Here is a 24804-nt window from a genome sequence, read left to right on the forward strand (position 1 = left end):
TTTTTTTAAAAAAATATTATTATAAATTATAAATAAATAAAAGGTCACACACAAAAACACAATTTAGAACTCACGCACGCCAAACACCACTCACGCACACTACATTTCATCGTCCAAACTCGTCACCCCATTCTCTACTCGTCTTCTCTCATTCTGGCGTCCTTCATTGTTCATCTTTGATCGTCGCTCTCCATCATCCCTCCATGATCTTCGACTTTGTACTCTCGATTTCTTAACTCGGGTAGTTTGACTGATTTCTTATTTGGGTGAGCTACTTGTGTAAAACAGTTTTCTAATATGTAGTTTTTTCAATTACATATTTTGGTTTACTTTGATTATGATATTCAATTAGTTTTTTAATATATATTTAAAATTTAAATTTAATGAAATATCTCATTTTTCTCATGACCTTCCCTGCACGTGGTAAGGACTTTAGTCCTCCAAAATTTTCGTAGCCGAGGATCACAAGTCTTACATTTTTTTTGTCTATATGGGCCTTTCGATTTGTTTTGACTAGAGGCTAGGGGTTCATCAGGTCCTCTTATTCTCAATTTGGGTAGTCTTCCAGCTTTATTAGAACAGGAAGCAATTAAGGTGGAAACTCACAATTAGGCCACAAATGTGGTTCATGGATTGAGATTACTAGCATTGAATAACTTCTTCTTTTTTTTTTTTTTTTTGTAAGTTTGGGTGATATAGTAGTGACTAACATAAGCCTCTGCATCTTTTCTCTTACACCATACGCGTATATTGAATGCTTGCATAGAATACCTATCAAAATCTCTTTATCTACAATTGCAACACTTTTTCTAAAATTCCACTGTGTATTGGTCATTGATTTGGAAGTGGATATCATCTTAATTCATAGGGATTTTGATTGGCAACCTCTAAATAATTTATCCTAAGATAGCTCTTATATTTGAGTAGTTTAGTATATCACACTTGCCAGCTTTCTCTCAATTTAATTGAAATCACAACTTCAACATATTTATCATTGCTTCAAACATTTAAATTATTGGACTATTGCGTCCAAAATAAAACTTTTGAAGCATTTACACATTATCTAACAATATGTCACATCTAGGGATAGTGATAGAATATGCATTACTCCAATAATTTTCAAGTTTTTTTGCTAACAACTTGAATGCATTATGGTCAATCTCCTTCAACTCTTGTATCTGCCTAATAAACTCATTCATTTTGGTTGCCTTTACTGAAACGTCTACTACTCATTCTTCCATAAAATATACTAGAAATTTTTTTCCCACTTAAGCATTCGGCCGAAAGTATACATAAATATATTTGAAATTATTTTTACATCATTTAAAATAAATCAACCAACTATTATTTGAAAATCCGAAAGAACGCATTTAAAACATAAAATCTTAAATCGTCAACCAACCTAATTAACATTATTTCCAAAAATAAAATTAACTCTAACATCCTCTCAAAAGCATCATAAGTCATAAAATCTTTAATGTACTAGTAAGTCATAGACATAATCATAATTGTAGAAAACTAACGACGGTCGTCAGGTTGTGTGCACCTGCAGTCCAGCCATGTTCAACCATCAAATCCTCCATCAATATCAACATCATGCTCATCTGCATCGATCACACCTAGTGAGTCTATTGACTCAGCAAAACTTAACCATGGTAGCAAGTAATACATATACATCCACATGCAACAGTGAAAATACTTTTAATAAAAATAGTTTTTCATGAACATAAACTTAAACATTTCATCATAACCATATTCTTTTTCATCATATACATATAGTTTTTCCTTTTTATTGAATTCAGATCCTTAATTGTGACTTTCGTATCAGCTGTAGGTCGATGATTTCATCTACATATTAACACGATACCGGGCAACGGGGACAGCAGCGACCCTCTCACCCGTCAACTGAGCCTTGGCCTTACGTGTAACGTACCATACTTTTTCTACTTAAAATTTGCGGAAGAATTAAAAATTTTCTTAAATAAAAAGTGAACATAAAAAAAATTCGATAAAAGAAGTAAAATTGTACGTCTCTCAAGTTGTTGCAACAAAAGATTTGAAATTCAAAGTTTGACATAAGAAATAAATGTTTTCATAAAACTTAAAACATGGCGGTCCTCGGGTTTAGCCTCCCGCTCAGTCCAAGCCTGCTCCTTGGTCTCCACCTCCAGCCTCCTCATAAACATCCTCGCCTGCATCGATCAAGTCTAGTGAGTCTAAAGACTCAACACACATAAACTGGTAGTAACGAATAATACGTAATAAAACCACATGCAACTTCAAAATAGTACATACATACTTGAACTTGAAATGAACTGGAACATGCTTACACAACATAGACGTGCCATAACGTGAAAGCTTTTCTTAAACATGCTGCATACTAGAATGTACTTGAACATACATAATCTCATCATTTTTCGTAGAGGCATGTTTCAAAGTAAGTGACCCATAACATAATCGCCTGATCAGACTAAACCACAGTACTGGGCTGACAGGGACGTATCCACTGCCACATACATGAGATCCCCGTTCATAATTTAACGGGTTGATTGGTCCCCGTTCATAATTTAACGCTTTCCAATCTCGATCTAAACCCGTTCATAATTTAACGAGCGGATTGGTCTTCGTTCATAATTTAACGCTTTCCAATCCTAAACATAATTAGGTCACAAGACATTTAGCATACCTCAAAAACTTGAAAATATTTTCTTTGCACGTCAACATACTTACTTGGCGTTGATGGATTCGTTGGACTTCGATTAGGGCCGTTGCTGCACATACTAACGTGAATTCAAAGCTTAACTTGTATAACTTAGACGTAAATATTATGCTTACTTACGAGCTCATTCAATTTCTTAGGACGTTCTAAAATTCCCATGACTCGACCTTATAAAGCATCGTACTAAACCATGACATCACCCTCAAAGCATACTATAAAATTTTCCCAAAATGTGAAGGACACGGACCCCGTGCCTACATCCGTTTATGGGTTCGTGTAGGTTCGGGTAAGAAGGACTTTGAAAAGAAAGGTGGACACCGAAAAGAAACAAAGGCACAGACCTCGTGCCCTGGTCCGTGTAGGGGTCCGTGTCAGCTCGCAAAAATGGCTACTCGAAGGAAACAAAGGCACGGACCCCGTGCCAGGTTCCGTCCATGGGTCCGTGTACCTGCGGGACAAGCCAACATACGAAAATTCTGAAAAGGTTTTGCTTAACAGTCTAGACTCGATCGAACGGACCATGAATCGACACCACGAGGCCATCTTAGGATACTACATCAATGACTCGAACCTATACGATTGCCCCCAACGCAACGACATGTCCCAAATAACTAAATACTCCATAAACAAAACCTTTGACAGAAAATGGTTTACACGACTACTCGTTCTCCCAAGAGCCTAACGACGTGAAACTACACACCAATATACATCCCAACGTCATGCTAAATATACCTAGATGCACCAACGATCACCCGTCGATCCCCAACGAAGCCTGCAACCATTAAACTTCAAGAACGCATCAACATCATAATTTTCTGAAAACGTAGTTTGAGCAGTCCCACGAAAAACACCATAACTCACTCAATTTTTATTCAAATAACTCGAATTTTATATCAAATCGAAGGTATCAAAAAGTTCTACAATTTATGTGTTGAAAGTTTTTCCAGAAAAGCGACCGAAAAATCGCAGTATTTGAATTGACAGCAAAAACGTCAAATTTGTGATCCAAAATCGTTTCAAAATTTATCTAAACATGAATGCTCAAACTTCTACACGTCAAACATATATTTTACATATAAATAACAACACAACGCATACTAAAATAAGATCGATGCAGAAATAACAGAATATACGTGCCTTTTTGATGATAAACTTTACCGAAACGGCGATACCGAAGCGGAGAAAGAAGCGAGGTTAATCCGGGACGAACGTGGCTCGATTTTCCTTGCAATAAAATCGCCGAGAACTTGCTGGAAAATAAAGGGGAAGGGGGCGGCTGCTTGTTCTCTCAAGAACCCTAAGTTTTCTTTTCTCAAAATAATAAAAGCTGAATGAAATATGTGTGTGTGCTTTGATCGGCTCTAGGTGTGTGTAAAAGTGTGTAAAGCGTGTAGTGTGTGTGTGTGTCGTGAGTTGGGTAGGCAATTTAGGGAAAATTATTGCTTAATGCAATAATTAACATGCTAATCAAGGTGCTAATTACAAAGGTTAACTCAATTAACGATTAATTAAAATATTACCCCTACCCATCTTTAAGTAAAAAATCTAGTAGAGAAAAAATAAGGTGCACACTAGCAAAACTTTAAAAGTTTTTTAAAAAAATGTTAAAATCACTAAGTAAATAACTTAGGCTTTAAGATACTAACAACTAAATAAATTAGTTAAAAATCCCCCAACTTCAACTTAAAATAAAATACCACATTTAAAATTGTCAAAAATTTTCACCGATCTTTTCCTCGATCCCGCCTCGAATAATCGCATGAAACATGAACTCGAAAAGCATTTTAACGTGCATCGCATAAACATAAATAATTTAAAAGAATGCATTTAAATAAGTCATGCATGGCTAACACCCATTTAAGTTTAAATAAATGGTTTAATAATTAAATAAATGCATGAGTTATACGTGTACTGAATTTGGGCACTACATTTCCTCCCCCACTTATAAAAATTTCGTCCTCGAAATCAAGTCTTACCAAACAACTCCGGGTAGCGAAGTCTCATATATGCCTCTGACTCCCAAGTGACCTCTTCCACTGATTGGTTTAGCCACCGGACAACAGCTTTCAGTCGTCTATAGGTGTATGACTCATGTCCAGGCTCACTAGGCTGCATCTAGACACGTACTAGGGTGTGTCAAAACCATGTTGGCCCATTCAAACAAGCCCCATGCATGCTAGAAACCGAAAATGACAGCAACTCTTCATTCTTGTCATTGAGTTTCGAATTTTTGTGTTGCTGTCAAAAAGGGAAATGGATCTGATCTTAGCTGCCCTAAGGGCTATAGCCATGGTTAGAACCTCTCCTTATGATGTCTAAGACGTGACCAAGTCAGCCTTTCCAGGCTTGGTCCATGGTTGCATTGGTTTTAAAATCAAAACACTAGAACAGCCCCTCCCCTTTCTCGGCCCCTTTTATTTTCCAGCAAGTGTAGTTGAGTTGTATGGTGTTAGTGTGGATCTTGGTTGGCTCTTTAGCCATTAGCCACGATTCACACCATGCCCCATGAAGTCTAGATCGTGCCATGGTCAATCAAATAGCCACTGGGACGATCCATGACAACAAACGTAGCAAAACACCACACGCATGCAAGGGTGCTCTCGGGTGTGACTTTCGGTTGCGTTAGGGTGTGATGCGAATTGTGGCTGGCCTAGGGCACTTAGCCATGGTTCAAATCATTTCTTAGGATGTTGGTAAGAGGTTCTGGTCGGTGGTTCAAGCCCCAATGGCCATTAGCCTCGCAAACGACGCAAGGAAACCAAAGCACAGCTGCTGTATTTTGTGGACAGCAACTTGCTGCTGCGGTTCAGTGGCTCGTTCGAGTTCTTGGTTGGCTTTTAGCTTATAGCCTTGGGCTGGACAGTGCCTCATTGAGTTAGAAAGGTCATGTTTTTGACCATTTGTGATTCGGATCATTTTAGAAGTCGTACGAGAAATTACGGTGTGATGTGCCAAATTGACTCTCGAAAGAGCGTTTCATGTTTTGGTCTCCATTCACCAAAATTTCGGTCCTTGTCATTTTAGGAGCATTATTTCATCATTTTAAGTGTATTTTAATCATGACTAAATAATGTTTTGGTGTTGGTTCGGGTTGGCACGGAGTCATGATTAAATATGAAGTCCTTGGGCGTAATTGTCTCGTTTTTGGATTCAATTACAAAGTTTTGTCAAGAAAATCATTTGCATATTTTTCATGTTAAATTTAGGTCGCAGCGAGCCTGGGAACGATCCAATCCATGTGGTAAAATAATACAGGATATTTCATTATGCCAGTTAATTATATTACGTGCATAAAAATATAAAATATTCATTTTTTGAGATTTATGCGATATTGCTTGTGGCCATTTCACTATCATAGGATTATTATTTCATCCAGTCGCCAGTTACTGGTCAGTTCAGTTTGCACCACCCAGTATACTGTGGCATTAGTCTGATCATATGTACATTACTTCACCCGGTCGCCAGTTACCGGTCAGTTCAGTTCAGTGCAGGGGCCACTTGCGTAGACCATAATCTCAACAGAAAATTTATGACATGTTATTTATGACATAGCTCGATTGAGCAAGCATTTCACTTATGATTTTTAGTCAGTTATGCACGTATTATAATTGTACATGACAAGTTATTTTCACATTATGCCTCATAACATGATATTTTTATTCCCATGCAACTTTATTATATTATTTACTCGTTATTTACGATATATGCATGCTTAATAGACTTGATTGTTGTAGGTATTGATGAGGTAGAGACCGAGGGCGGGGACCAGTGAGCTAGCTTGGGTCGGCAGTAGTGGAACCCGAGGACCTCATTTACAGCACTTGCCATTTTTATGTTTAAACAATTTTATCAGTTGTTGGATACTTTAACTTGTTATTTTGGCGAGTAATGATTTCTTCTGCTGTGATTTTGAACTTCAAACTTTACTTATCAGTTTATTTTATAAATGAGGCATTTTAATTATTTGAAAAGAAAATTTTTAATTTTTACGCAAATTTTCAAACACGAATTTTCAGGCCATTATATTTTGTGTCGGGAAATCTTTTCTTCTTCTATATCTTGCAACATGTTCTTTAGATACTTTAACACGGAAATGTGTTCCATCGATTGCACCAACGCAATCCTATTATATGTATCAAAATTAAATTATTTTTTAATCATGTATGGCTTAAATTTTAATAAAACAATAAAAAAAGTTTTATCAATATATTTTTACCTTGAAATATGGATAGAATCTATGATTATGAAAGATTTCAGGTGGGACCTCATTTCCATCAGGCTGGATCATGAATTGATCTTGAAGAGATATGATCGCCTTCAAGATATTGTGAAAATGTCGACTGATGGTTTCACCAGATAGTAAAAATATAAATCACATTGAGCGAGTACTTTCATTTTGCCCAACAACATACAAAATTTTTGCCAATTGTTCTTCTATGCTGCTGTAAATAGTATCTTTGAGGAAAGTTTTCTCTGGTAATAATGTAACAAATTTCATAAATGTTGTTGTTGTTGGCCACATACGAAGCACCCCACGAATTCTTTCATCAGTTTTAATACGATACATTAATTTCTTCCTAACTACATATCTTTTTAATCTTTTTCTGATATGATGCTACTTATGTAGCTCTTATTTTTATGAAATAACGTATTCAAGTAAGCAACGCAAGCTGCTATGGCTACAACCGCAATATGTAATCGTCGAGTTGATTCTTTGACTCCATCCATCTATAAAATAATTTTTTTATACAAAATAAAAGAACTATTGCAAAAAAACCAACATGTATCATAACCAGAAATAATAAAATAGTAGCACACAAAAGCATGATGTACTTTTGTTAACAAAAATATAACAAAAACAAAAAAAATAATTACCAGTATAAAGATCAAGCAACAAAAATTGATTTTGGACATCAACATGCACTTTATTTCATTTGTTTTAATCATAATCAAATTTCACCAGAAGTCAAACGCATGAAGGTGATGAAATTTGTAGTCAAACTTCAAACTTTAACATGAAATTAATTATTAAACGTAAAAAGAGGCTTTGGTAATTACTATAATTTTTATTATATTAATCAATAAATAATACACGAAACTTATAAAATTTAAACGAAAGCTCTCAACTTCTAAAAAAAGTTAAAAGGAAAAAAGTCTAACCATCTCCTTCTCTCTCTAATTTTTCAATCAATCAAATAATATAAATTATTTAAAAGATAATAACCAAATTAGTCTTTTAAGTTTGTCAATTTTATGTTTTGGTCCTGTAAATATTAAATTTTGAGTTTTGATTTTAATAAAATTTTATGGATTGTGAAGTGGTTCCGAACACGTTAACATTTCTTTGTGTCAAATCAACATTTCCGACATCACATCAATATTACGTTAAAAAAACAAACAATCAAAACATAACATAATTTATATGACCAAAAATAAAAATTGAATATTTACAGAATCAAAACACAAAATAGATAAACTTACGAAATCATTTTAGCTATTTTTTCATTATTTAATACTTAACATAGTTATAAATATTCTTATATTCGATTTTTTTATTTATTCCAATTAAGTTAATTATATATAATTTAAAAATAATATATTCATATTCCGATTAAAAACTTTATTTTTAACAAAATCTTAATAATTTTTTTAAAAATTGTCGGTACTGTATTGAAAATGGGGAGAGAAAAAAATAGAAATAATAAATTTGACATGACCTTTTCAGTTATTTTTCCAAGCCCGCCTCACCTCGTTGAGCGGGCCGGGTTTGCTTGCTCTTGGACAACCATTACCATCCTAACTGCAGCCTTTCCCCGTGATTCAGGCTGCCCAGCAGGTAATGGCGGGAAAAAAAACTAATACCTTATATTTGTGTAGGTTTTCAGTGACTCTTCGTCTCTTCCTCATCAACAATGGAGTCTACTCTCAAGGTACGTCGTCTTTAATTTTTTTCCCATGCTCACTTATTCGACTGATTTTCCAGCGCACATTGTTTGACGCTTCTTTTTCCTCGTCTGGGTGCAGAAATATTTTGGGTTTTCCAAATTCCGACCGTACCAGAAGGAAATCGTGGAACAAATTCTCGAAGGAAGAGATTGCTTAGTAGTTATGGCCACTGGAAGTGGCAAATCACTGTGGTAAAATTTCCTAATCAACCCAAAATCCTTTACTGATTTACACTTAATCTGTTTTACTAACCCAGATGAGTAGTCTCCTAAGTACCCTTTTTGTTAAATGATGTTATAATAAAGTTATCAGGTGCCACCGTTGGTTGCAAAAAAGACTTCTGTTGTGATAAGTCCTCTTATATCTTTAATGCAGGACCAGGTTTGTGTTTAGCTTTATTTTTTCCAGTTCTTTTTTATGATATCTGTATTTGTGAAATGAAATACTTATGTTTACGTCTGGCGTATATGTTGTGAACTTATGGTGAAGGTAATGGCGTTGAAGCAAAGGGGTATACGTGCTGAGTATATTTCCAGTGCTCAAACTAATCCTAATGTGCTTAGAAATGCCGAGAGTGGTCAATATGATATTCTGTACCTGACACCCGAGAAGGCCTGTGGGCTCACAAATAGGTACACTTTTGTCATGATACAACTTGCTTGTAAAATTTGTTAGGCGTTCTGTTTTTCTGAGATGCTCAATGGACTTGAGTTGTGCATCATTTAAGCTGATGATTGACCATCTTGCACTCTATTGTCTTGTGATGTAAGTTAGTTTAGTCAAGTAACAGAGTTTTGTAAATGGTAAATATCTTGGGTTTTTTCCCTCTCAGTTCCCCAGTCTTTTAGAAATGGATAAGTTTTTTTTGTGTTTGAATTTGGGCCTTTATGGCATGCATTTCTCCTGATTACACACAACCTGCTGCAGTTTCTGGGCAAGATTACTGGATTCAGGAATCTGTCTATTGGCTGTTGATGAAGCACATTGCATATCAGAGTGGGGCCATAGTTTCAGGTCTGTTTATTGTCGGGAAAAATGCATCATACTTGATGAGTTGTTAGAGTTTCTATATTTTCGGGCTTATTTATTGTTTCATGTAGTAAAAAAGCAGAAGTGTTGAGAAATGTAACAAGCTATCTAAGACCGAAGCGTGATAATTAAGCAGGGGGGATTGAATTTGTGAAATTGGCTCATTGTGCATCTTACCTTCTGTTACTTCTCTCGCATTTTGATCAGTGGTTCGAAAATTGAATAAGCATGGAAAGCCAAGCAAACTCTTTAGTATCCAGTTATTTTAAAAAATATGCCCTTTATTTGGAAGGATCTTTCGCATCTCACACTAGATTTAAATTTTTGAATATTGAACCGTTAAGATAGCTTTTTTTACCTAACTACTTTCATTCTAATGTTGTTTCCCACCAGGAAGAAAAGGTAAATCAAGGAGACAGCAAAGCAAAAGATTTGTTTTCCCTTACTTTGGTCTTGCTTCAGGAACTTTAGTTTTTTCACCGAACCTCATATGTACAAAACCTATGATTGATTCTATGCAGTGAAATATTTAGTGCAACACATGTCTCATGAAAGCTCATTGACAAACATTTAGGCGACACTCTTTAGCGTGAATTGTCAAATGATGCTTCAATCCTGTAAATAATTTATTTATTTTTATTTTTTTTGCAAGCAATTTTTGTTAGTGAAATGTAAGATGAGAAGTCGAATAACTTTTTTTGTGTTGTCTTCACATGTTTTCAAGCATGTTTGTGTTAATTGTTTGTAATTCTATAACGTTTAAAATTACAATTGGTTATCCCTTTTCTTTGAGCTTTTTATCATTTTCCAATGGTTTGTAAATTTGACAGGGTGGAATACAAGCAATTAGACGTGTTGCGCGATGTTCTTTTAAATGTTCCAGTAGTTGGATTAACAGCTACAGCTACTGGAAAGTAAGTATTTATTTCTCATAGTTAATGTCTACCGTTAGCCAATATTCAGCTTTGTTAGTCAGTTCTTCAATATAACTGGGATGGTGTGAAGTCTAATATTTATTTTATTTGATTTGATTATGACTTTCCTGTCTTCCAGGAAGCCTTAACTCATTTCAAGGCAATAATGCATTTTATGTCAGCTCCAATCCCGTGGTTTAACAATTTTATTTAACATTTAACTAAGAGGGATTAGTTTGTTCGGGATTGAAACTTGTCATGGTTTGGAAATGAAGGATGGCTAGAACCTAGTTTAGCAAAGTAAATAATGCAGCTTTTCATTCTGGTAAATTTCAGACATTTTGCTTGCGATTTTTTTTTATCTGGCATGTTTGGTTAATATAAAATCTGAATGTTCTCCACCCAGTCTCCCACTCTTTGTGAGTAATATATCAGAACCTACGGTATTCTGGTCTGTGATTGGGCATTGATATATCATTCAAAATATAATTTCCCTTTCTCCAGGGTGTGTGCTTTTCATTTGCGTTTCATTAAATGTTTAGATCTGAGAGTTTTCAATCACAATGAAATGTTTTAAATAGTCATTGTGACTGAGATTTTGTGGTGTGATATTCCATTTTCTAGAAGCTCTTAAATAACTTATTTTATTTTCAGGGTCCGTGACGACATCATGCTCTCATTGAAGATGCATGATCCTCATATAACCATTGGATCGTTTGACCGCCCAAATCTCTTCTACAGTGTCAAATCTATTGACCACTGTGGTACTTTTCTGGATGATCTTGTGAAGAAAATCTCTTCTTATATAGACAATGCAAGTTCGACAATAATTTACTGCACGACTGTCAAAGATGCCATGCAGGTCATTTCACTTTCTCCTTATTTTATAACTCTTGTACTAGATTACGTGTGGAAATATTTATGTGGGTATTCTCTTAGACAAATATTATGTCAAATTGCAACAAATATGACAAACTACAATTTTTTTTAATGAGGAATTGCTAAGTCCTATGTATTTTTTATTTGATTTCCTGACACTAATTATATCCATCACCGGTTTCTGTAGATTTTTGAGTCTCTTGATGCGGCGGGAATTGGTGCTGGATTATACCATGGACAAATGTCTAAGAAAGCACGTGAGGATTCCCACAGGTTTATTTCCTTATAGATTCTTTCAAGTGTAATGCCATATTCTCCCTCAAATTGGCAATACTAACAGTCCTTGGGTGATTATACATTTGTCTATTTTGCGATGTTAAAGGATTTAAAGAATGTAGTTTGTGTCTATCAGATGTAATTTTTTTAAGTACTATTATTGGCCTGGTTCCTTTAAAGTTATATTTACAAAACTGTGTCAATAAAAAAAATTTGAACTTTAGATTCGAAACTGTTTTTCTGACCTGCAGATCATTCATTAGAGATGACTTTTATGTCATGGTTGCCACAATAGCTTTTGGTATGGGTATCGACAAGCCTGATATAAGATATGTAATTCATTATGGCTGCCCAAAGAGTTTGGAATCATACTATCAGGAAAGTGGACGATGTGGCAGAGATGGTATTCCTTCAACCTGCATGCTGTATTATATGAGAAGTGACTTCTCAAAAGCTGATTTTTATTGTGCTGAAGCACGCACAGTATGCCTCTCTTCTTAACAGTCTTGCTAATTGATAATATTGTTTAACAATTCTTGACACTTTTTGCTGTTCGAATCACTACTCGCACATGTTACTCTGTTTCTGATGAGTTTTCTGGTGCATGTATGGTCTACAAGGCTGACCAAAGAAGAGCAATATTGGAGTCATATATGGCTGCACAACGCTATTGTTTGTTGACAACTTGCAGAAGAAAATTTTTGTTGGAATACTTTGGCGAGAAAAACTCTCCCGTTGACTGTGGTACAATCACAGTTTGTTTTTTCTTTCATGACATGCATTTGCTCTATTGAATCTGCTTATTTAGAAATTATTGGGTTAAGGTGTTCAGATTCTCATTTGTGGTTACACGTAAATTCAATTTGGTAAGCAGTTCACATTTCAACAATTCTCTGAATCCTCGATGAATGGCAAGTATACTTTTGACTAGGTGCATGCAATTTTTTGTTCTTAATCGTTCATATATGTGGCTTCTTTTTAACCGCAGGACTAAAACCATTATATTTTCTCTTTAGAAAACCCTAATTTGAAAATATTCTCTCCCTTTGTTCCCGACTTGGGGTGGCAGTCTCCTCGGTAAATCATCTTCAATATCGAAAGCCTCCAGCTTCCGACCACTTCCGACCACGGGACAACGTCCAACGTGGTCGATCTCCCTTTCGTCCATCTTTTTTGTCTTCCCGCTTCTCCTTTTCTTTCATCCATTTTTTCTTATACTCTTCTTGGTGTGGGATTTTAACACCAGACAAGACTAGATCCAATTAGCATCTATCGGAAGGAACATAACCTCGTCGGAATATCCCAATACAAACATTCACAGACCGGAGAAAAAATTTCAATGAAAATGACTGGGGTGCGAACTTGCTATGCGGCAACTTGTGTAGTGCTAATCTTGATCTGTACAACCTGAATACAACCTAGTGGAGTCTTCCTTTGAACCAAACAGTGTTGTGAAACTAGTCATGTACAGGTGGGAGCATCATGATCATTCCAGCAACAGAGCACTAGACGAGGTAAAAATCGAGCAAAAGTTGTTTCTAATCAATATGGGTAGGAAGAGGACTACTGTGTGTATGATAGAGAGAACTAGAAATGCTAGCTATCTGCTGGAAGTGGATTTGGAAAGCTTACATTGCTTTGGTCGAAATTGTGGGAATACATTAACAAACCACAGACATGTTCGAAGTTTAACCGATTCAGAGAGAAGAAAGCAGTATTATCTATGCAGAAAATTGTCAATGGCCGAGGCAGCTATCTGGAAGTGTCTAGATTCGTTTGGATGGGCAAGAGGCAGCACATCATCATACCAAGTGGTCGGTATGAGGGGGGTGGAAATGTGTGGCAAACTATTTTTCCAAATTTATTCAGAAAAAGAGGGGCAATGGAATGCATACAAGAGAAGACAAGAAGCTTTTGGAGCAATCACCAAAGACCAGAAAATTCATTCCGAATCCAACCGACTCGGGGAACATAGACGCCTATGAACACTTTCAATCGTGCTTGGTTAAGAATTGGAATAAAGCATTTATTATCACGAGGAGAGTGTGTTAATATATCATGGGAATTGGTGCGTGTGACTCTTGGGAAGGCAGTTAAGAGACATATTGAAATATTTCTATTTCGAGCCAACAAAGCAGTCTGTCGGCCAAATAATGAAAATGATGCCTCTTTTTTTTTTTGGAATTGAAGAGATGTTTTTTGGAGAAGAGGGTTGCCTTGTCTTTTGAGTGCTGGAGGCAACATATTAACAGGGAAGAAGAGGTGTTTGAGTGCTGTAATAACTGGGTGAGGATATTTGGGTTACCTTGGGACTTGTGGTCAACTGATATTTTCAAAAGTATATGAGAGCAATGTGGAGGACTGGTGAACATTAGCCAAGACACTATTTTACTAAAAGATTTGTAGGCAGCCAAAATCAAAGTTGTGGGTCTTGAAGGTTGATTCATAAATAGTTCCATGCAGATCCTAACTCAGAGTGGACCAATGGTTATCCGCATTGTTGTCGATTCGGTCAACATAGCAACGGACGACATTTATGAAGAAAGATCTTACGAAAAAGTCGTGGTCAACGGAGCTAAAGTGATTGCGGGTTGGGGAAAGAGCGAAAGGTCACATTGGTGTGGTTAGTGATCTTGTATCGAGTGTTGATACTCACAAAACAGATATGGCAGATCCTAAAATCAGAAACCATGAGACGACGAAGGAATTACTGGGACACAATCAGAAATGTCAAGATTTGAACATGGAGAACAAGTGTGACTCGATAGTTTCTTTTGAGGAAGTTAAGTATGTTAAAATGTGTTTCATAGACGTTGCAGAGGTGTTTATCAATAATGTGCTGGAACGTGTCAAGACCTTAACAGAGCAAAAGAGAGTGCAAGAAAATGACAAATCGGGAGAACAAACTCTTGAATCTGAACCTTTGTTTGGAGGTCGACAAGTTAAGATTCTTAAAAGGCTAAGTTCTAAAGATGTAGTTGATTTAAAGAAAGCTGCTATCAAATCAGTGAATAAAATTGCGACGGAAGTGGTACAATGTTCTAATCAAGAGGAGTGAAGTAGGAAAGAATGGACAGAAGTTTGAGATTGTTTATAGTAAGAAAGTTAAAGGAACGTAGTGGTACAGTTCTTTCAAGATATGGAGACGTTCCAAAGAATAATTCCTCGAGGAAGGGATAGAGATTCTAAATGCAGATGACGGTAAATGGGAGGATCAACTAACCAAGAATGTGATTGATGACGGTTCAGATGAAGGTTGTGACTCTAGTGAATTGGAAAGTCATATTTCAGCAAGTTTGGATGACACCACACTCTTTGGGATTCGAGAACCTAGGGGGCATTTTTGCATTATCTTTGAGCAAGGTATGCACTTTACCTAAATTTTCTTATTGCGATCACTCTTCATTCCCTTCTGTTCCGTTGTCAGTCTCGTCTGTGTGTATGACGGGAGGAGAAGAGGTTCTAGGGGGGAATGAAAGGCAATATTGGGTGAAGAGTCGGGTTTATCGGGGAACATCTTCTTAGGGCCTGAATATAGGACGAGCTTAAAAGGGGTAAGGGTGGATCTGGAGTTGTGGACGGATGAGTTGGAAGGCGAACAAGATTGTTTTCTAAGATAGGCGTAGAGAAGGTGGAGTTATTGAATGGAAAAGAAAGCATGAATGATGGTAGAGAGAAACAATTTTGAGAAAAGATTGTCACAATCGGGTGATATAGTGAATAGATGAAAATATTTTCATGGAGCATTAGGGCTTGTTGCGATTTTTCGACCACGAAAAGCAAAAGCGCTCAAAAACGGAGTCACGCCCTCTATTCGATGAAACAAAGAAACGTTTATGTTGTCCCGATCTTTTGAACAAATAAGGTTGTAATATTCACATCTAAATTACTAAGAACTTAGCAACAAATATTAACGAAGATAAGCAATCGAATTTCAAGCGAACCTTCAAAGAACTCGTCTTTGACAATCCGATTGAAGAACAATCGACAAACGCCACAAAATGTTGAACTTTGATAAGTTTGATTTAAGAAACACACAAAGGTGTATACAAAGCTAAGTTTCGAATTTGAAAGAAAAACTCACAAAATTTCATAAAACTCAATAATCTAATTGTTTACAATGGCCAATTTTCGTCCATATATTGTTACAAAATCAAAAAGATATCAAAAATCTACTTTCCAAATTATCTTGGACTTTAAATTAGGTAAAGATAAAATCTTCTGCAGGTGGGCGCACTCGGGCGCGAGATTCTACCGCTCGAGCGCGGGGTTTTCTGGATAGGTCGCGCTCGGGCGGTAAGATTTTACAGCTCGGGCGTCGAGTGCTCTGGAATTGTCCGCTTGGACAGTGAATTTGGCGCTCGGGCGATAGGATTTTACCGCTCGGGCGCGGAGCATTCTGCCTTCATCTTCATTTAACACTCACACAACGATCCTATGGCCTCCAAGCTTATTTCCATGTATCACGAACCCTTCGAGGCTGGGAACCTTGCTTGCAAGCTCTTCTCGATTGCTCATGAGTTGACGCGATGCTTCCTTGAACCTCCTTCCAATCGTTTGCACGCCATGCCCGGCCAAATTCATATCAGGGGCGAAGGTTCAGCTACGCATAAAGAACTGATTCATGCAGTTTTAGTGAAGGAGAGGCCATATTTAGTTGTTTTGCAAGAAATCAAAAGAGAGATGGTGGACAGGAGATTTATTGCTAGTGTGTGGAAATCAAGGTTTGTGGAGGGGTATTTTGGTTATGTGGGATCCAAGGGTGATTTCGGTTAAGGACAATTTGATTGGGGAATTCTCTGTATCAGGACGTATTCAAAGGATAATAATAACGATTGGCGGTTTACGGCGGTGTATGGTCCATGCAAACCACGGTCGAGACAAAATTTTTGGGATGGATTGGCATGATTGAGAGTCTTGTGTGGGGAGAGATGGTGCTTGGGGGGAGATTTTAATGTTGTGAGGTCATTAAGCGAAAAATTGAATAGCCGATCCCATACATCAAGTATGTCTTGCTTTGATTCCTTGATACAGGAATAGGAGTTGTGCTATCCATCTTTACTGAATGGAAAATTCACTTGGTCGAATTTGAAGGACTCGCCCATTTGATGTAGATTGGATAGGTTCTTGTTCATGGTGGGATAGGCTGAAATATACCCATTTTATAGACAAATGGTTCTTCCATGAATCACCTCGGATCACTTTCCAGTTATTTTGGACTCGGAAATCTTAAGTGGGGACCATCGACTTTTAGATTTGAGAACGTGTGGTTGAGGCACAAGAGCTTTAAAACATCAATCTTGTCATGGTGTAATAATGCAGAATTTCAAGGACGAGAGAGATATAAATTTATGAGAAAACTCAAGGTTGTGAAAGGAGACATTCGAAGATGAAATGAAGATGTTTTTGGGATGATGGAAGTGAAATTGATAGAATTGAGAGAAAAAATTAGAAGGCTGGATGAATTAGAGAGTGAGAGGCTGGGATATGAAGAAATATCAAATGAAAGAAAAGAAACAAGCTGGTTGATAAAAGAAATGGTGCGTCGAAAGAATAAAAAAAAAGCAAGGTTAAATGGATTAAAGAAAGAGATCATAACACAAAGTTTTTTCACTCGTTTTTGAACCAACGGAGGAGTAAGACCACAATTAATAGATTGGAAAGAGATGATGGTTCGGTTAATATCGATGAGGATGAAATTGTCTCCATCATCATAAAGTTCATTTAAGGAGTTGTATAGCAAGTCAGACTCGAGGGGTTTGGGATATTAAAAGAGTGGAGCGGTGCCCCATTGATGGAGAATTGAGTCAAGATCTAGAAAAACCTTTCTTAGAAGAAGAGGTCAAGAAGGCACTGTTTGAGTGTGATGGATGTAAGACTTCGGGATCGGACGGTTTTACTTTGGTGTTTTTCAAGTGTGTTGGCATATTGTTAAAGGAGATTTAATGAAGGTTCTCAATGAGTTTTTTAACAGCGTATTTATAAATGGTGTTACCAAATTGATGCAAAAGAAGTGGCCCTTATGTGCTATGTGCCCAAATTGATGTGTGTTGTGTCAGAATGAGATGAAAACACAGGACCGTTTGCTCATTCATTATGCATTCACGAACGGCTTGTGGGCTAGTGCTTTGAAAGAATTGGATTTGGTTTGGGTGGTGCCGAAGTCAACGAAAGATTTATTTGCTATGGATCTTGGACGGGTACTTGGCAACAAGAAAATAATATTTTGGCAAGTGGTGGTTCACGGCATATGTTGGTCAGTGTGTTTAGAGAGAAATCAATTTTTTTTTGAAAATACAGAAGACAATAGTGTCGAGTGCTGGGATAAAATCAAGATCAAGATTGCTACGTGGATTGTGTTCATAAAGAATTTCAGAATATTTCAATCTCAGATTTATTGAGAGATTGGGCTTTTGTGTATCATTGATAAGGCAACAATGTTACATCTTTTTATTGACGGTGGATCACCAGTCCACTTATTGTAATTAACATCTTTTAAGTTATTAATAAAATATCGTTTCTTATAAAAAAAAAAAAACCATTATGAAACGTTGTTTGACATTTGTAATGGCAGATCTCTCATTTCCTTTTATTTTTTTACATTTAAAGTTACAGAATTTCTTCATTTACAAACCCAAATTTTTTGTGCTAATATAAACTCTTATAAAAATTTCAAGTGTTTGATGTTTCGATGTCGGAAGTCCGTCAGCAACTAATTGTGTTATCATATGAAATCATATCGTATTAGGGGCATGAATTTAATAAGAAAAAGTTGACACTGATAGGATCCTGGTTTGATGTATGCAGGGACTTGTGATAATTGCACTAGCTCAAAGAAAGAATGTGACATGTCTAGGGAGGCATTTCTTCTGGTGGGTTGCATTCAGTCATGCATGGGCCACTGGGGTCTCAATTTACCTGTTGATGTTCTTCGTGGGTCTCGAGTAAGATGTCCATTGAAAATTTTATGTTTGATAGCAGCGATACAGTGTATTTTCTAACTAGGACGTATTTGATTTGACCCATGGCTTGGTTGTGCCTGAAAGAGTGTTTGAAAGTTTCTTCACTCAATTCTGTAGTGTTGTGCTCAGAAATTCCTTGTCGTGATGCTGGGCTTAATTTGTGATTGCAGTCCAGGAGAATTCTTGATGCTAAGTATGACAAGCTTCCCTTTCATGGCCTTGGCAAAGAATTGCCATCTAATTGGTGGAAGGGACTTGCTTATCAGTTAATTTCACGTGGTATGTAAGAGCTGCCTTGTTTAAAAATTATGTGTTTGTCACTTTTTACGCACCTTTTCCGGGTTTTTAGGAGTAAAATAGAACACATATCCTATGGTTGCTTTCCTAGGCATTGCCATAGAAAATCATATATAAATTTCAACCAGATCCTTAAAGGATACTCACTGAATTCTATTTAGCTTCGGCCTACTAAGCCCCAAGCTTATGATTGTGGGAAAAAAGATCTTGTCAGACTTTTTACTAGATACCAGCCGCTTACATTGTATAACAATTAATCATGACAAATTTCATTCAGTAAAAGCGGTCCTTTATGTTTTTACAGTGTTCTAAAAGCGCGGAAAAGTGACGATTAAACATGAAAAAGGGTTGACTCTTTGGTTGACCATATTAAGCGTGAAAAAAGCTTGAAAAGCGCAATTTTTTTAAATAATATTTAACTTGATTTTTTAATAAATTTTAAAATTAAAATTTAATTTTTAAAAAATTTGGTAATAATATAGCGTTGGTAAACAAAAAAAGAAGCTAAATGCTTTGAAATAGATTTTGTCTAGAACCCTTCTTATCTTTGCGACTAAAGGATGATACATGATCCAACATCGATCGACAATAGATTTACTCCACATAATTTGTGATTTCGAGACTCATGTGATTGATAACTTGAAAATTTAAGCATTTATTCTTAAAAATTTTACTTTTGTGCATTATATAATCTATTATTTACTTGATATAATTAAAATTATGATAAAAATTTAAAACATTTTTCACTCTTAATCTCTTACTAAGTTCGCTTAATCTTGTAAAACTTGAAGCTTGATCGCAACGCTTCGTCACATACCACATTTTTAGAACCTTGGTTTTTACTCACCGACTTGCTCTATCCAGTATTTGTTTTCACCTTTTAGAGAAAAATTTGGTAAAGTATCTAATGCTACTTTAATAAAAAGTTGTTCACACTAGCCTTGCACTGTGTATGTTTGTAACATTGGGAGACACTGGCGGAAAAAAGTTTTTCGATTTTTATTTCACTTGGTTATTGTGTCAGGATTATCTGACAATGGGCCACTTGTTCCATTTTACTTCCTTTACATGATGAGCAGCTATGAATTGAATGCAGATTATTTGATCGAAACCTTCAGAGACGTGTATAAAACTGTAAGGTCAAGTTCTTTTCCCTCATTCATGTCGACCCAATTTCTCTTCATCAGTTTCTAAATGGAATTAATTTTCTGTAAATAAGTAGAGCAATCTGGTCTCATGCCATTTTATCTGGCAATAAATACGTGTCTTCAATGTAATGGGGTTATTGTGGATTGAATGTCATAAATAGTCGGTTCTAGAAGGAATATTTTTAATATAAAATTCATGAACGTATGCTCTTAGGATTCGACAGCCCTATCCCGCATTAGTTTTCATGTGTGTACTATGTGAGAGCAAATTATTTCTTGTTATATTGCTTCTTAGTTGATAACAAACCTTAATGAAAAAGGGTAAACAAAATTGAATATGATAAGTGCTGTTTGTTCTAGAATCCCTTGAGATTGAGGGAAATAATTTATTTTGTATAACTAATGGATATGATAGTGTATCTTGTAGTTACAAGTGTTAAATTCAGGAAGTATCCAATGGTTGTTTGATAAGCAGCATGAGCAAAGTGAATAGTGGTTTTCATAGTGGAGAGTCGTGTTTCTATGCCTCCAATTATGTGAAACAATATGCCAGTCTCAAATGCAAACAGTGATTGAATAATTTGTTTCATGCACCAGAGTTGGACCAAAGGGAATGCAATTTTTGAACTCCTGCACCCCTGATTATCAACCCCCATTGTTGCTGACGTTGACTCCAGAGATGATGGGTGATGAGGAAAACAAAATTGCAGTTAGTGATGCTGGAGTTATCAATTTTTGCACTCAACTTGATTTAGATAAATTTTCCCAGGTGTGTACTCCCAATTATACACCTTTTTTTTTTAAATTGACACTGCAGAGTTACACATCTTTTTGTTGTCAATTGTATTATTGTTGGTTGCTTCCATTTAGCATGAGCCCCATGCTTCTGCTCTATGTGTTGCTTTGTTATGCAACCAAAATATGCATGGTTTGACCAGTTACCTATCATATCTTTTACCTCCTACTTCAGGTAGAAGATCTGCTATATAGAAGGCTGGTGGAAGAGAGACTGAAGTATGCAAGAGACACTGGGACTGCTCCGTGAGTTTTTTTATTTTTTATCATCACTGTTTGCAGCGATGAAAGTCATTTAGATGATCGAAAGGTTTTCTACGTCCTGTATATTGATATTTTATAGCCTTTCAGATATGCATTATGTGGTGATCAAACATTAAGAAGAATAGCAGCGACAAGGCCTTCCACTAGAGCTAGGCTAGCAAATATAGATGGTGTAAATCAGGTATACACTGTGATGGACATTTTAATCTTAAAAATCTCGTTTAGGTTGATAAAATTTTGCATGTTTGGTAAATTTACTCATTTGCCTTTCTAAAGCTGTGTAGTAGTTTTATTGTGGTTTGTACATTAAAATTGTATTTATGTTTCTCTTTGATAGCACGTTTCTGAGTTATGTTACCTATCATGCCTTTACTCATGCAGTGCTCTTGACTGATGTCTGACTCTCACCAGGGAATGAGCTATTTACATGTAGATTAAATGTTTCCTTTCTCCTTTTTCATTTTTTTTAATAAAAATGTGCAATTTGAAATATCTAATTGTGTTGATAGTATCGTTATATAGAGATTACGGTAATATGTACAATACATTAACATTTTTTCCCACTGGCTTCCCAAATTGAAATTGCAAGTGTGGTGGATGCACACTTGCTGGGATGGAGCGTCCATGGGGCGCGTGCACTCAATTTTTTTTGTTTATAGGTTTAGTGGGGGTGAGGGGGCTAGGTTGAAACCACCTGCCCCTTCAAGTTTTTTCTAAAGTTTTAGATTTATAACATTTTTATATATAAATAAATAAACTAGTAAAAAATAAAAATATGATGTTACTCATTTCCCTTAATTCTTCTTAAATCCCAAATTTTAAATTGGAGTTGAAAATTTTAAAATCTCAAATTCTGATTGAAATTGAAAAATTCCCAAATTTCAAGCCCTAAATCTCTTCTTATCTTTCCCAAACGACTATCTATCTCAACATAACATTCTTGCTACAAGTTTTAATTGTCAAAGATACTAATGTTATTAATATTTTGTGTATTGCTACTAGCAATCTTCTGCATGGAATTTCCTTCTTATTACTATGTCTTATGTTACTGTAAACATTCAATTTTAGTTTATGGGTAAAAATTTGTAAAATTTTATATATCTTGCTATATAGGAATTATTTAACAAATGTTTTATTGTTTGTCTGTTTTCCTTGCAATCATAGGTACTTAGGTTCAATTTTGTTAGTCCACTTGTATTTAATTGAAATAGTCATAGCATATGGTTCAGTTTTATAGGTCATGCAATATAATTTTTTTTTTATATAATGTATAGTTATATTGCCTTATTATTGAGGGTTATCGTATGTGTCCTTTTGCTTTATAATAGTTTTGGGCTCATTAATTAATTCAAATAGTTTGCTAACTGGATTGTAGTATTTGATTTGGTACGAGTACATTGTTATCATATATTTTATTTTTTAGTTATTTTGTTTTCATTTTTTGGAATGCATGACTGATGTACTAAATTTGCATGGTTTTGTTTTGATTATTTCACTGTTTTAGTTTTAAATTGCATGTATTTCGTACGGGCTCGTTATTAGTGATAAGGCAATTGAGTTTTATTTTAGAAAACGGTGTTATGGAAATACGATTAGTTTGTTGGAATTCATTGACGGGGATAGTACTATTACCTTGAGAGTTTATGTTAAAATACTATATTTATATTTTAAAGGATTTTTTATGAATAATTATACTGAAATTGTTTCTTGTCCCCTCCCCTTAAAAGTATGTCTAGCTCCGTCCCTGCATACTTGCAAGTTGCAACCAGCATAAGCTATCTGCTTGCCAGTTTTCTGTGTAATCGTGGTAAATTGAAACTAAAATAGATTATATTCACATGCCTACTCTTATATGTTATGCCTTGATTGTATCTTTAACTTCTAAATAAAAGCAACACTGTCATAAACTCGAGTTTTTGTTGCGTCAACATACCTAAATTGGTTATATCACGTCTCTAGTTTCTTATTTCTCTTCTAACTAATTTTCGGTCATTTGTGTGGCCTGGAAATGCAAACCTAAATCCAGCTGACATTTGTTTCATCTCTTCATGCTACTTCTCATTCATGAATAGCTTTTAAAATTACTGGTGATGTGGTGCTGATCACCCATAGAAGCCTCATCTCTAGATATAATAGACATGGTAATTGCTTCAGTATTTCTTTCTTCGATAGTTATCTAATCTGGAAGTTTTAATTATGGTGCAGCACTTTTTGACAACACATGGCGATATTTTACTGCAAACTATTCGATCTCTATCAAAAGAATTGAGCCTCTCTTTAGATGGGGAGCCACGTGAAGAACCACTTGTGTCAAGAAAGGTTCCGATTAAACCCAACAATAAACGACTAACAACCCCTGTGAGGTTTCAATCTTGGAAAATGTGGCAAGATGGTTTTACACTCCAAAAAATTGCTGTACGTTTTGAGATACATGGTATTTCTTACATTTGAACTGTACCCTATTTGGTAATTTATTTTGGACTTCCGTTTTAATTTCTACTCTGTAGAATCACCCAGATAGAGCAGCTCCAATAAAAGAACAAACTGTCTTAGAGCATATTTTTGAAGCGGCAAGAGAGGGATGTGCTATTGATTGGCACAGGTTGTGTGAGGAGATTGAACTTACACATCAGATATTTAAAAACATTCAGGATGCTGTATCAAAAGTAGGCAGTGAAAAGTTAAAGCCTATAAAAGAAGAATTACCAGAAGAGGTAATAAATAAAACATTATGGATATCAAATCAAGTTGCAGTATCTTTATGCATCCCAAATACTGTGCTGATGACCATATATTGTTGGGTAAACATATTAGGTGACTTACCCCCAGATTAAAGCTGTCTTGATTATGCAAGAGCTTGGAGTATCAATGGGTATTATTTCATCTGTCCATCAACACAATGGCACAGCAGATGAATTCTCTAATGGGATGTCAAAACATTCCTATGGGTCCGACCATTCTTGCCAAATGGAAGGGGTTCAGCCTAATCTTGAATCACTTATTGAACAAATCATCCCTGATCTTCTGGTTGAGGATTCAAATATAAATGAAGCCGCAGCTGCTCATGTCAACGATTTAAACTGTTCTAGGAAACGCCAAAAACTTGATGCACCTCGGGAAGAACAGAACATTGCCACAGAGAGTTCTATTCTAATCTGGATTGATAATTTTGGGGATGGAGTAAGTGTTTGTTGACCTCTCTCTCTGAGCTTAACTACTTTTTGCCTTCTGATAAAAAAAACATGTGTTGCTAAAAATGCTCAGGTTTTGCTTTCTGATATCCTGGAACATTTCAATGGATCAAAAGAAGAGTCGATAATCAATCTTCTGCAGCATCTGGAGGGTGAGTTTCTGATATTTAAGAAGAATAATGTTTATAAAATTATGTAAATAAACTGGTCAGTAGTTCTTTAATGTGTGGATACACAACACCTTGCTAAATGGGCTCTTCTACTTTTCTTCATTTCTCCCTTACTTTTGGTGCCCCATGTCTTTTGTGGCAGAACTACTGCACAAACTTTATTAAAACGTTCTATTTATTGTATAAAGGGGAAAAAAACGTTCTGTGCAGTTTG

General features: G+C 35.8%; 1 protein-coding gene across 4 annotated transcripts; it reads left to right on the top strand.

Annotated features, from left to right (window-relative positions):
• The first annotated feature begins 8462 nt into the window (after positions 1-8462).
• Positions 8463-24802, top strand: LOC140959912 (uncharacterized). 4 transcript variants are annotated; one of them, XM_073417964.1, is made up of 20 exons: positions 8463-8649; positions 8744-8856; positions 8971-9046; positions 9155-9297; positions 9593-9679; positions 10525-10608; positions 11263-11470; positions 11675-11760; positions 12015-12246; positions 12384-12507; positions 18571-18707; positions 18896-19004; positions 20119-20161; positions 20768-20939; positions 21141-21211; positions 21317-21410; positions 23435-23644; positions 23737-23943; positions 24044-24409; positions 24494-24802. In XM_073417964.1, exons 1-20 carry the CDS (start codon positions 8632-8634, stop codon positions 24617-24619), a joined length of 2706 nt encoding a protein of 901 aa, XP_073274065.1. In that variant the 5' UTR covers positions 8463-8631; the 3' UTR covers positions 24620-24802. The 4 variants fall into 4 exon arrangements, with proteins under 4 accessions (XP_073274065.1, XP_073274068.1, XP_073274069.1 ...); XM_073417965.1 differs by having other exon boundaries at positions 8464-8649; positions 8780-8856; XM_073417967.1 differs by lacking the exon at positions 10525-10608.
• Positions 24803-24804: the final 2 nt, after the last annotated feature.

The sequence above is a fragment of the Primulina huaijiensis genome, chromosome 15 (genome assembly GCF_012295235.1).
Source record: "Primulina huaijiensis isolate GDHJ02 chromosome 15, ASM1229523v2, whole genome shotgun sequence".
Classification (NCBI taxonomy): domain Eukaryota; kingdom Viridiplantae; phylum Streptophyta; class Magnoliopsida; order Lamiales; family Gesneriaceae; genus Primulina; species Primulina huaijiensis.

Coding starts and splice junctions, on each gene's coding strand:
- LOC140959912 (XM_073417964.1), top strand. Junction 18,708..18,895: donor ATGTTCTTCGTGGGTCTCGA/GTAAGATGTCCA, acceptor TTGTGATTGCAG/TCCAGGAGAATTCTTGATGC. Junction 21,411..23,434: donor ATATAGATGGTGTAAATCAG/GTATACACTGTG, acceptor ATTATGGTGCAG/CACTTTTTGACAACACATGG.